This window comes from Homarus americanus, unplaced genomic scaffold, assembly GCF_018991925.1.
Source record: "Homarus americanus isolate GMGI-L3 unplaced genomic scaffold, GMGI_Hamer_2.0 scaffold53233, whole genome shotgun sequence".
In the NCBI taxonomy this organism is placed as follows: domain Eukaryota; kingdom Metazoa; phylum Arthropoda; class Malacostraca; order Decapoda; family Nephropidae; genus Homarus; species Homarus americanus.
In genome coordinates, this window is record NW_024751660.1 from 5,059,860 (window position 1) to 5,072,434 (window position 12,575).

The 12,575-nt window shown below is 36.7% G+C and overlaps 1 protein-coding gene across 2 annotated transcripts; it reads right to left on the reverse strand.

Moving 5' to 3' along the window:
• Nucleotides 1–1,854: 1,854 nt before the first annotated feature.
• Nucleotides 1,855–11,352, reverse strand: LOC121854701 (PCI domain-containing protein 2-like). 2 transcript variants are annotated; one of them, XM_042349417.1, is made up of 10 exons: nucleotides 11,241–11,352; nucleotides 10,591–10,715; nucleotides 8,607–8,648; nucleotides 8,294–8,415; nucleotides 8,015–8,161; nucleotides 5,727–5,846; nucleotides 4,276–4,493; nucleotides 3,876–3,976; nucleotides 2,876–3,075; nucleotides 1,855–2,459 (listed from the first exon to the last, which is right to left on the reverse strand). In XM_042349417.1, the coding sequence occupies exons 2-10, from the start codon at nucleotides 10,624–10,626 to the stop codon at nucleotides 2,249–2,251; spliced, it is 1,197 nt and encodes a 398-aa protein (XP_042205351.1). In that variant the 5' UTR covers nucleotides 10,627–10,715; nucleotides 11,241–11,352; the 3' UTR covers nucleotides 1,855–2,248. The 2 variants fall into 2 exon arrangements, with proteins under 2 accessions (XP_042205351.1, XP_042205350.1); XM_042349416.1 differs by lacking the exon at nucleotides 11,241–11,352 and having other exon boundaries at nucleotides 10,591–10,749.
• Nucleotides 11,353–12,575: the final 1,223 nt, after the last annotated feature.

Consider the following 12,575-nt stretch of genomic DNA (forward strand, 5'->3'; position numbering starts at 1 on the left):
ATTTTTTTTAATCATTATAGTTTCATCTGTTTTATTTTTTCCATTTCTGTATTTATCTATGATTAATCTCTGTAGAAAAAACTATTATCCTTTTCACCATTAGCTTGTTATATGGTCGGGCGGCCAGTGTCCTAAACTGTTAACTGTCCCTACTCCGACCTGTCCTAACTGTTCCTCTCCATACACTGACCTGCCTTAACTGTTCCTCTCTCCATAATCTAACTTGCCCTATTCCTGCCTGCTTGGATATTAGCCAATGTTTTCTTGGGTGCAATGTATTCAGGTTATTCCATGAAGATTACTATACATTGCCATGTAGACTAAAACTCATTGTTTTGAATTTCACAATCTGGTGAAATTTCTTAGCTTTATGTAACCCCCACAGATACACTCAGCCTTATTTACAGATGTTCTTGTTAGATTTAATTATTTGCAGCTACATCAATAGGTTGTAATATGTAACCCCAGAATTTTTCTCATCCTTTTATTCATGAGATAGGTTGATGATGAGCGTAAAATTTTAAGTTTCTCATTTCCTTATACAGTAGCTATGTAAGGATTACATAACCTCAAAATTTCTGTTGATACTCCTGTCAGGATACTGTACTCTAATTTACCCTCGATGTTCCAGTATAACTGTTATAAAATTTATAACAGTATATACAGTACTGTATTGGAATTCATTACTTTTCAAGAACCTTAAATTTACTCATTGGAATATTTAAACTTAAGTAAAACATTCCTGCTATTGTCTGTACTGTAATGACACAGATTTTTTGTGGTTGACCTCATTTTGTGTAACATGGTAGTACAATATTTATGGATACACCAGTAATTTATATCATTTGGCTGATGACTTCTCTGTGCCCCTCACACCACCTATCATTAATGTATGGGTTGACAGCAATTACCTGATGGCAGCTCTCTCATTTCTAACAGAATCTCCTCATGTAATTCTTGGCCTACCCCGAACTCTCTGCCCCTGCACTTACTGTATAGACCTCTCTAGCTCTTGCTTGACTCAATTGGTCTCCATTCTTTCCACTTGCCCAAACCATCTCAGCCTACCTCTACCAATACAGTACTTTCTATACCCAGCTGTCCTCCTAACTCTGAACAGGGTTTCCTGTCTTTCAGTTTCACATTGTGCAGCCACCTCACCATTTTCATTTCAGCTTGCTGAAGCCTGCATAAGTTATCCTCTTTAACTGTCCATGTTTTATTGGCACACAACATTCCACTTTTCATGCCGGTTATATGCATCTTTCCTTTCACCTGAAGGGAAGATCCTCTTGCTGTCAATAAAGGTAATATCTCCCTAAACTTCCACCAGCCACTTATGACTCTTGCAATTGAGCCCAGCTTCAGCACCACCTCCAGTACATATCATATCACTCATCGACATAGTTCAGGGTTATATTTTTAATGTCGAGTGTCTCAAGCCTTTCTAAGGCCACATGATTGCTTTTGTTGTAACTAAATTCACTTTCAAGCCCTTTAACTCTACCATATTCTCCTATTTCTTAAATTTGTCCACTGTCTCTTCAATACTACATGCTCCCAGCACAAAGTCACCACCTTACAACTCCCAGGGCAGTTCAGTTCTAATGTCAAGTGATAGTGTCACTTGCACCATGGTTAACAAAAGGATGCTCAGGACAGACCCTTGACTAACCCCCTATTTTCACATCCTATCAGTGGATGAAACATAGAATCTACTATCCCTTTAACAAATATTACCTAAAAAATGTAGAATATTGAACACATAATGCCTCGTCTGATATGTAACTTTTACAGTGTCTTGCCGTTACTCTTTCTATGAAGACGGAGATGGAGAAAGTTGAAAACACTGGATGATGGCTTATATGTAATTATAATAAACATGATAAAACAGCAATATTCTGTAAAGCATACAAACATAACACATAGTTGAGTAGGAATTAAAATTATAAAAGCACATCTGGTGCTGATTCTTACATAAAAAGATTTCTGCTCAGACCCAAATTAAATTACAAGAAAAATAATTTACATTTCAGGCAAACTGGTCAATGCAAATTTCACCATTTACATTATACACAATTATTTGTACAGTACATTTCAAATGTGTATGATGTCCACATGATAATAAAAAAACATACCAAGAAATTCTGATGAATACAAAAATAATCTACAAAAAATCTCTTGACAAAAACACTCTTAACCAATTCCTTTGTTGTCAGGTTTACTGTTGAATATACCAGCAATATGATCAGCAAGCTGTGAGAGGAGGGAAGGCATCTTTTTTGCTGACGACCACTTTACGGTGAGCATGGGAGATGTAACCCTTCATGCGACCGTCGTTGATCATGTTGGCCAAGATGCATTCTGTTTCATCTAGGTCGACGTCCTCTACACACATCCACTTGAGAGATTGCAAGAACATGGCAACCTCAATCTGGTGTGTGCCACTGATGTGATAACTGTTGGTAAAGCAATTTACATTTAGAAATTAAAAAAAAAAAACCCTGCTTAATATAAAATTTTACACAAAAAATGCACACAACTATTTTATAAGTGCACAGGGATAGGGAAGGTACTTTTGTAACACTCTAATTACAGTATACAGTACTTTTAAAATTATTTTAAGGTCATGGGATAATATTAATCTGCCATCTAAATCTGTATCCTTTAGGTTACCATCTCTCTACAGGACACTTCCCTAATCTTATTATTAATCTTGGTAGTTCACTTTTGATGTATGCTCTGATGCCTACTTGGAAATCCAAACTTGCCTCCCAAGCTCCATTAGTCTCAAATGTATATGTATAACCTGATTACATACTGCCATTTGGCTTATGTATTGTGTGCTGGAACATAGCAACCAACAACTACTTACACTTTCTTGAAGAGGTTTCTGAATGCCAAAATCTTTAATTTCTCAAGAATCAAGTAGATTCCTGCTCCTATGAAGAAGCTTTCATGTTTTGCTAGTGTCTCTGAAAGAAGCCTGACATTTCCCTGGCGAACAGATGCAACTACATCATGGAATTCTGACAGGTTGTATCTTTCCAGCACTGATTGTTTCGGTAAATATCCCTGAAAAAGAATAAAAAAAAAAAGATATATATATATATATATATATACAGTATAAACAGGAATATCATATCCTCTATAGAATATAACTTTACATGTACTGTACCGTATTATACATTCTGTGAGATTAAGAAAAGAATAATGAATTCTATGGTTATGATATTCTCACACAATGCATCCTTATGTTATCATCCTTTTTGTTAATGACACCTTACTGCTCCTGGGAGCTCCCCAGTGACAGTGACATTAGTAAATTCAGGATGCCCTACCATAATAAATATTTGCTGTTACCATTACTATTCAACTTCTCCCCTGTTCTTACCTTAACTTATTTTTCCACCTTTTCCTCCCATGATATACTGTACAAGTCTCTATCAAGTTCAACACCCTGTTAAAGTGCCCCTTAACTGGTACACGCTCTCTGCCTGTGTGCTTCTTATGTGTTCATACCATCTCAGTGAACCTCTCCTTAACCAATCTACCACTCCAAAATTTACTCCCGCTGCCTACCATGTTCCAGTTTGTTTTAATCCATATGTATAATACCATTTGGATTGGTAAATACAGACGAGACCATTTAGAGTGGAGGACTGTGGTTACCAACCCTCAGCTATGAGGATGGTACTTTGATTGATTGATAATACTAATTAATAATAAGGTGAGTGGACTAGCAGCTTTAGTTAGAAAAAAACAAAGTTTGCCAGAAGAAATGCTCAATATATGTCACCAAACCCAGTAAATTCAGCAAACTTGTTTTAATAGGATATCAACTGAACACCTCTTAACAAGATCTCAAGACCTACCCGTAGCATTTTTACAGGAATCAAGTAGATAAGAATGCGCCTTTTGTTTTTCCGACTGCCAATGTGGCACCTTTGGAAAGCGAATGACAATGTTGAATCAGCTGAAAATAAAGCAAATGGATTATCTTATGTCATAATTATGAGGCAGCATTCACAGAACGCAACTAGAGGAAATGGGAGATAAGACAGGATAATGAGTTTAGTCTGAGCAGCTAACATTAGAGTGGAATTCTTTGACCCATCATTATAATACTGTATAACTAAAATTATTGCCCATTTTTTTTAGTAAAACACATTTACAAAATCTTGAATTAAAAACATTGCCAAAAGTCAGTCAAGGCCATCAGTCATGCAAAGAAAAAAATAGGAAAAATAATAGATATACAATATAGTAAATTACCTGACTTGAAATCTGAATCAAACATGTCTTTTCTGCCTGTGTAGTATTTATATGTGATTAGCTGAGACAGAGAAAACCGATCTTTAAAAGAAAGAGCCTCAATAGCTCGTATCATTGGTTTACACAAGTTGAGTTTGTTGATTTTGAAGTATATCTTGAAAAACTGATTAACCAGGTACAGAAGACCCCATCGCTTAGTGCAGTCTTCACCAGTACGTCTGTAAGTAAATATTTAAGGAAATGGCTAAACATTCCATAATAAGAGTTAGCACCTCCAATTAGACTTGATACTATTACAGGCACTATTCAATATTTTCATGGATGAAGTAGTTAATAAGAGATGAAAACAGGAGTAATGGATTTGGGTACATATTGGTAAAATTACAGATAACTTTACTCAAGTGGTTAGTGGGAGATATATGACTTCTGTATGGGGCTAGCGGGGTGGAAGCAATTTTGAAGCCAATATAAAATTTAATACCTAAGCACACAAACCATAATGCCAGTGTTTAAGTTGCTGTGTGTAGTAACTGTTAAAAAGTTATGATAGTCAATATATGAGTCTTTTATTTTATGTTCTATGTAAAACTATGGGTCAAAGGGAAAGATTGGACCTACCACTGCAAGAAGGTGACTTAGGAAGAAAATTACAAATGTTACATGGATGAAGTGAATGCAAACAAAATTAAAGTTGTGAAAATAAGTAGAGAGACAAGGAGAACTGGATTGTTAGTTTTAATGAAGATAAAATGGAAAAGTGTTTCAGATATTTGGGAGTGAATGTGTCAGTAAATTGAAAGGATGATTGATGAAGTAGATCACAGAGTAGCAGAGAGAAGGAAGGTAAGAGGCACACTGTGAGATGTATGGAATGAGAGAACCATACAAAAGGAGACAAAGATGGGGTTGTACAGGGAAAGTGTTGCAACAAGAAGGTTAACTAATCTAATAAGTTCTAGTCAGGGATTCTGGGAACACCGGGTTTAAAGCCTAGCATTAACTTGTAAATTAAGAAGATGGATCATTTGACATAGAGAATAGATAGATCTCTTGCCCTCTGGTAGGTAGTAATGTATAGTACTAACTTGGGAAGGGGCTCAGATTTGTAAGAATGTAACAAGTGATACAGAACTCTGAGCTCCATACAAAGTTGATTATTTCTTAAATTAGTCTATTGTATTTGTGTAATTTTACTCAATGACAGCACAAATTCTTGGCCTGGAAATATATCATAACAGTTATCTCTGATCAATGAACTACAAATACTATGTCAGTACTAAATAAATGGCTTTGATTAGTTTAAGAGAAAATAGATCTTTCTGGGGCACTTCTACCACCTGGACTTTTCTTTCATTTAATACAGTATTGTACAGGTATCATCAAAATAATTTTTTTTTTAGGTATCTATCAAGATTTTTTTTTTACATAGGACACAACTCAAGAGAACTTACGTATCTGCAGCACACACACGAAAGCAAGACATGAGGGCTTCAGCTGACTTTTCCAAGGTTTCCCCAGCCTTGCTTGTTCCTGAACGTGTTAGCTCATAATCTGCTGCCAATGCAAATAACCTGTGATTGAGTTGCAGTAATTAGCAAAGAATCAGTGAGTGTTAAAAGTTATTTCATCTTTTCATTATATAAACTCACTAAAAAATATTCTGCACCCTTGGCTCTGAAACCATCCCCAACGATCACTGATAGAAGCTGTCATGAGTGTTATCAGATTTCTTGATCCAGTGTATCATATTGTATAACCCTGTAAAAGTGTAGAATAATGTTTTAGTGAGTGTATAACAAATTTCCACCAATTGGATTTAACTAAAATGAAAATCTGGACCCCCACTTGACCACAATACAGAGATCATTCTACTGTACAGTATAATGTTTGAGATTCTTCCTCACAAGAATCAAAATGATTTTGGTTATGTATTATATATACTATTTGAGAGCACAGTACCATCTATTCCAGTATTTCTATAAAAAAACAGTCATAATTCCTCACAGCAACAAAAAATACATTACTGCACTAATTTCAGATGAAGTCTACATAACTCCCATCCATGCAGCTGCAAATACTAACTTTCCAATAGTCCTTTCACATTTTCTGTGAAATACTGTACCCCCCTTTGTGAAACAACTAATCTTTATCAATTAACCTGCACTGTGCTTACCAGTTCTAGAAAAAGTTGTTCTCACAGGTCAAGAAATATTATGGGGTTTAAATGGTGCATTTTGTTGTCAATAGATTGAAAACTTGCATAATTTTGTGCTGTGGGCTTTAAACTTCCCGCTATGCATCAATATGTGTGTTTGTGTCCCCAGCATTTCCCCCAGGCCTTTCATACAAGAGAACCAAATGAGAAAGTAAAATGATTTTCCTCTACTTTGCATTTACAGTAAAATAATAATAATAATAATAATAATAATAATAATAATAATAAATTATTTCCTTTGCCCCATTACTCACATACTCTAGGAAAAATATGTAATAAATAAAAAATTAAAAGGTTCTACGAATTTATTTTACGACGGTGAATTTTTTAATATCAAATAAAAACGACCACACAACAGCAACAACGTGCCTCAACTGTCTGGCCTGCTTGACCAAACATAAAATGAGATACAGTATATATTTTAGTTTTCTTCCAATAAATTGGATTTTGTTGTTGTTTTCTACCTACTTACATAAAGTTTATTTATTTCTATCTATTTATATAATTTCTCAAGAAAATATAGCACAAGCTAATTATAAGTAACTTGATAATGACAACACCTCTAGTCTTGCATGTATCACCACACTACCTCACACCACCAAAGCAATACACTGTTCTTTGTAAGTTAGACCCAAAAGAAACATGATGCAAGGCAAAGACATTATTTCCTCATGATCAAGGAAGAGGAAGGAATCAATCTGTACCTGGGGGATGGACCCATGCCGAGACATGTTGCACAATTTACTCAGAGGCTGGATGAAAGTTTAATGACCAGGCTGTGGTGTGTCAGGGCTACACTCAGTTCTGTCCCTTAAATCCCAACATCTACCCCCCCTTCCCCCCCTCCACTCACCCAGGCACCTGAAAAAGTTGCCATTAGTTCCATTTTTACTTATTGAGGCAGTAAGCTGTCACTAGCGAGCGTGGGAGATTTGTAAATACATTGACATTTTAAAATAGTGAGCACACTCCTGTTGTTTTAAAACGGTGGAGACACATTAAGGGTTAAAAAGACATATAAGTTGGGCCCAAACTAATGAAATTTCTAGTAAGGAGATAACATACTGTAAGACTTCTGGTTAACCAGGAACAGTTGTAGAGAGAATGTGAGCCACCCTCTGAGAATATTGGTTCACAACCACCTGAAAGTGATTCAGATTCAATAAATCATCTAAGTACAGTCCAGGTAGATGATAAAAAGAACACTCTTCAGGAGGATATCCAAGATGGCCACTAAATTCTTGAAGCTAATTTTAGACTGAAAGGTAAACTGGTAAAAAATCTTTCCTTGACTGAAGCCTGGGGAACTTCCATTTACTCTTAACAATAAGAATCTGCCAAAAGGTGTACAAGAGCTACTCTATCAAAGGTACTGTACAGTACATGGGGTATAAGGTAATAAAATGTAAAGGTTTAAACAATCTGCTAAATATTTGGTCCACTAAATCTCTATTACAGTACTTCCAATGATAATTGTTTAAATTAGAACAAACAAGTTACATTCAACAAGAGCATACCCGGTACCTTAAATCAAGACAAGCAGTATACATGATTGGCAGCATCCACCTCTCTTCCTTTAGCTCCTGCATGAAACGGGCAACTGCTTGTACTATCACCATCTGAGTTTTCCAGGCTTCAACACAGTCCCCAGACCCAGCAGCCCACACTGCCCTGCCAACCAAAAAATATCAATGTATTAAGCTTAAAATTATAATATATAAAATAAAATAAAAAAATTATGCTGATATTGCTGAAACTATCTATTGGTTTGTTACGTTTACTTAAAAGTTTTGTAGTACAGACCTAAGGTGTCCAGCAATAAATTCAGCCAATGATGGGTCTACACACCGCTCCACATCTCGCTCTGGCTTCTCCAGCATCAACCGTGAGCTCATAACATGTGGGTCCCGAAAGGAAATGAGATCCTGGTGAAGATGAAGAGAATTATGGAACAAGTTTTTATTGTAAGTACAACAGTCTAGTGAAATACTGTTCACTACATTATTTTATTTGTTTTCCATATTGTTATCTAAGAATGTAACATACAGCATACACAAACAAGATCAAGTCTTATGTACTGTACCGTACTAAGTAATTCAAGCAATACAGTACATACCGCAAGGCCATCTCCATTTTGGTGATAAAAACATCCTTGGACCTATTTGGAAGAAAAATTTTCTGTATTATCACATGCAGCTTCCATGACAACTTCAAGCTATGAATTATAGATTAATCTTCAAAATGGAAAAATTTACAAAACCTCATCACTTTATAGGCTATTCTTGAGGTAAGAAAGTTATTTTTTATACAAAAATTTCCTGAAGCTACTAGCTAATCCCCCTCTTATTCCAGAGGTCGAATAAATGATAACACTTGACGACAGTTGTGCATCTGAACCACCAATTTGAGGACATTCATCAAGATAAATGCTTCCTTGCCACATGAGAAAGACATACCCGGTAAAGTGAACAAGGAATATATTTTGCATAGTATAGTTTTTAAGATTTTACAATGAATAAACTACTGTATAGCCGCAACATACAGGCTCCGTCCACTATGTTTGTTTGATCCACAGAATGTTTCTGGGATGACTTACTTGGTTTCTTTCATAGAAATATATATATACAGTGTATGATTATAGAAGATAACTAGTATTTTAAGTTAGGTAGATTAGGTTATGTGGTAATACTGAAGCAGATGGCTAACACCAAAAGGGATGAGAAGTCACTGCCGCATTATCACCGAGAAGACAAAGTAGTGTGCGCCTCGGAGCCTAATTATCTACCAAACGAAGCATTTGCACAAGAAATTATATCATATCACAACTCACTGATGAAAATGAAGTCAGAAAGTAAACAGTAAAACAAATAACTTGTCCCGGGGCAGTCGTCAATATTAACAGGGAAATGGGTATTATTTTCTTGTAGCTCCGTTCATTCCTACCACTAATCTATTATCATATTCGAATAAGACGTCTAATTATAAGATAATTTTCATCTATTACATTACCGGCGGAAATGCATAATAACGGAGATAGCTCTTCCAAATTTTTTTCTATTTTCTTCCATTAAATCGCGCCATTATCGTCTGCCTCTCCTCCAACACTGCGTGTCTCCTGCGTCCCCTTCATAAATCATCCTGCGCATGCGCTTCTGTACAAGTCATGCGGCCGATCAAAAGCCTTTTTTATTTTGAAACCAATTAAAATGTTTTTGGGTTTAATTTGCAGTATTTTTGGCCCAATCAAATTCGAGTATTCTTTTTGGTCTCTCAGATTTTGAAATTCAAGTTCAGTTCCGACCATGGAAGTCTGCGATGGATGTCACTTAAAGTATATGGAGCTGAGTGCGAGTTTTTGGGAAAATACGAAGAAACTTTCATTTTTTCGATCGCATGGTGTTCTTCCAACCTTAGTAAAGTGTACTAAGAGCAAAACTGAATGTAAATATCGCAAAGACCAACATATGTGACGTTGGGTAAGAATCCAACGACGAACAAGAACCAGGCCAATAAGGTAAGAAATAGGTGATTCCATCATATGGTGAGTCAGTTAAGTTAGGTTAGGTTAGGTTAGGTTAGGCTTGGTTAGGTTAGGCTTGGTTAGGTTAGGTTAGGTTTGGTTATTGTTTTTCTAGTGTTTTATTGTGTATTTCTTAGTCGCTTAGGCACTTTTTCTTCTCGGAAAACGTCAAACGAAAAAAAAGTCGCTAAAAAACCGGCTAATTTCCACCAAAAAGAAAGGTCATATTCGGTCTCAGCACACACAAATACACTATAAAAATATAATTTTAACTTGCTACAAGTGAACGGAGCTACAAGAAAAATTTACCAGAAAATGTTCTCAATACAGTAATTTCAGGCACACTATCTAGGCACCTTATTTTTATACAGTATATACACAGCCTATGTACTTAATTTGTATTACCTGTAGTGTCTATATGCATGCTGAATTAATGTAATATTATATGACGATTTTATTGCCTAAATATACTGCATATTTAAAATGTACGCGACGTTTTACTAACAAATGAAAATGAAAAGTCTCTTCACCGCCTATGTATGGCTGAGACTGTTTAAACTACAATGAAATATAACATTACCCTTTGCAGGTAATCATTTAATGTCATCCCTGCCATGGTCACGAGGCTCAGATCCACCACTCTTGTCAATTTAACAGTTAAGTCTCCACCGCCTCCAGGTTCTCTAAGTGACTCCACCTGCTGCCCTGTGTTGTTGGTGGTCATTCGAGTTAGATCACCAGGGTAAAAAAAATAAAAACCTTTGGTATATCATAGAGTAAAATAGGTTAAATATTTCACGCAGAAAATTTAGATGAGTACATGGACTTCTAATTATATAATGTATTGATCAATGACTAACATACATGAAATCTAAAAAAAAAAAAATTAACTGTGAACGTGTATATGTTGTATGTATATAAAGTGTACATTTTTTTATATATAATATTATACCGTAATAGTAATAATATTTATTCATTAAAATTGTCATACTGGCTTAAAGTACATACGGAACTTCTTTCTCAAGTTGATCTTGTGTTTTTTTAACACGTCCATGTCGTCCTCACATTACGGAAGCACCATTATACCATTGCCACAGTATGTTCTTTGATGTCAGTTACAATTTGTATAACAATATCCTTCGTGGTCTGAATTGTTTTAGTTGTATCTGAACAGGGGTGTAGGATGCAGTCCCTGGAATTATTTGAAAAATGTTACAAAGCTTTACGCACTGTTGGCAAGTCCTGGGCACACACTGGCTCCTGGATGTATCTGAAGTTCTGAACCTGCTCCAGTCTCCAGTGCTGGTCTGGTCTGGTCTGGTCCTGAATCGGCTCGCACTCGGTGACGTCACAATACTCTCTGGCACTTCAGCTACCCTGAGAGATTAGAGCACCTGAAATTGCCTAACTTATACTACAAACGGGCAAGGAGGACCTAATTGAGGTGTATAAGCATCTCAAAGGGCACTACTCAGCTCTTACCTGGAGCTGGTGGACACTCGCCTGTGGGGTTATGAGATATTGGTTCACACTCAGGATGGGTTGGAGAAAGGAAACTCACAATGTGCTCTCTGTATACATATTGTATTGGATGTACAATACAGCTTGGTGCTGGGGGGTGGCAGCGTGAGTCCAAAAAACAAGCGTGGTGTAGGAGAGAGCTGGTTGGTGAGGGTGCTCAGAGGAGGACAGCCATGGTCGACGGCAGGAGCGGAGGAGGAGGTGTTGCTTGCTGTTGGCTGTAGGTAGAAAGAGGTAGGTCACGGCCACGTGGTCTTATATAGCGGGTGGATAGGCGTGGCTTGATAGTTGACCTCCGCTATGTTAGGCAGCGCTGGTTGCCAACCTTGACCACGAGGCGTACGAAGAGGGTCGGCTCAGTGACACACGGCGTTTGCAGGGGAGGAATCCACTACACGCCCCTCAGGGGGTCACAGCTCAGAAAACTGTGAGGGGTAACTTTTTGGAATTGACGAGCTTTTCATTCTGATGGAAACAACGAGCAGAGTGGATACCGGAAATTTCTTTTCTGGCACCATTTTACGATGGCATGCATTATTTGTGGTATTTATGTACAAACTTTCAAGATGTTTACTCTGCACAATTGGGAACAATTGTTTTTGCTTGTTACTGGGTGTAGAATAAATATATTAAAAAATTTATTTATATTTTATTATTACTGATAGTTTTCAGAAACTATACCTATACTGTACCCTGTTCACTTAACCCAGACATCTGGAGCTTTGAGATGTGAAGAAAGCTGCTCATTCGATGATACAATAGTGGGGAATTTCGTAAATCTACAGCTCATTTCACTGAAAACTCTGTTTTATGAATTTCTGAAAGCAGAGTATCTACTCACAGAATGATCAACAGTATCTACTCATTGCTACAGTATCAGTACCTCTCCATTTCAAGGTCAACAGTAACTACTCAGACCAAGAGTATTAACTCAAACATCAAACATCTTTTCCTCAAAATCACTTGCCAAGTGGTGCTCCTCTGCTCATTCATGCACATATCTACTCCCTGATGTCCATCCCTCTCGCCTTTAGTGTCCTTCAC

Excerpts from the sequence above, each read along its gene's own strand:
- LOC121854701 (XM_042349416.1), bottom strand. The coding sequence starts at position 10,734 with ATGACCACCAACAACACAGGGCAGCAGGTGGAGTCACTTAGAGAACCT. Across the intron at positions 8,162-8,293 it reads TTTATTGCTGGACACCTTAG|GGCAGTGTGGGCTGCTGGGT; the intron begins GTCTGTACTACA and ends TTTGGTTGGCAG. Across the intron at positions 3,076-3,875 it reads TTCCTGTAAAAATGCTACGG|GGATATTTACCGAAACAATC; the intron begins GTAGGTCTTGAG and ends ATTCTTTTTCAG.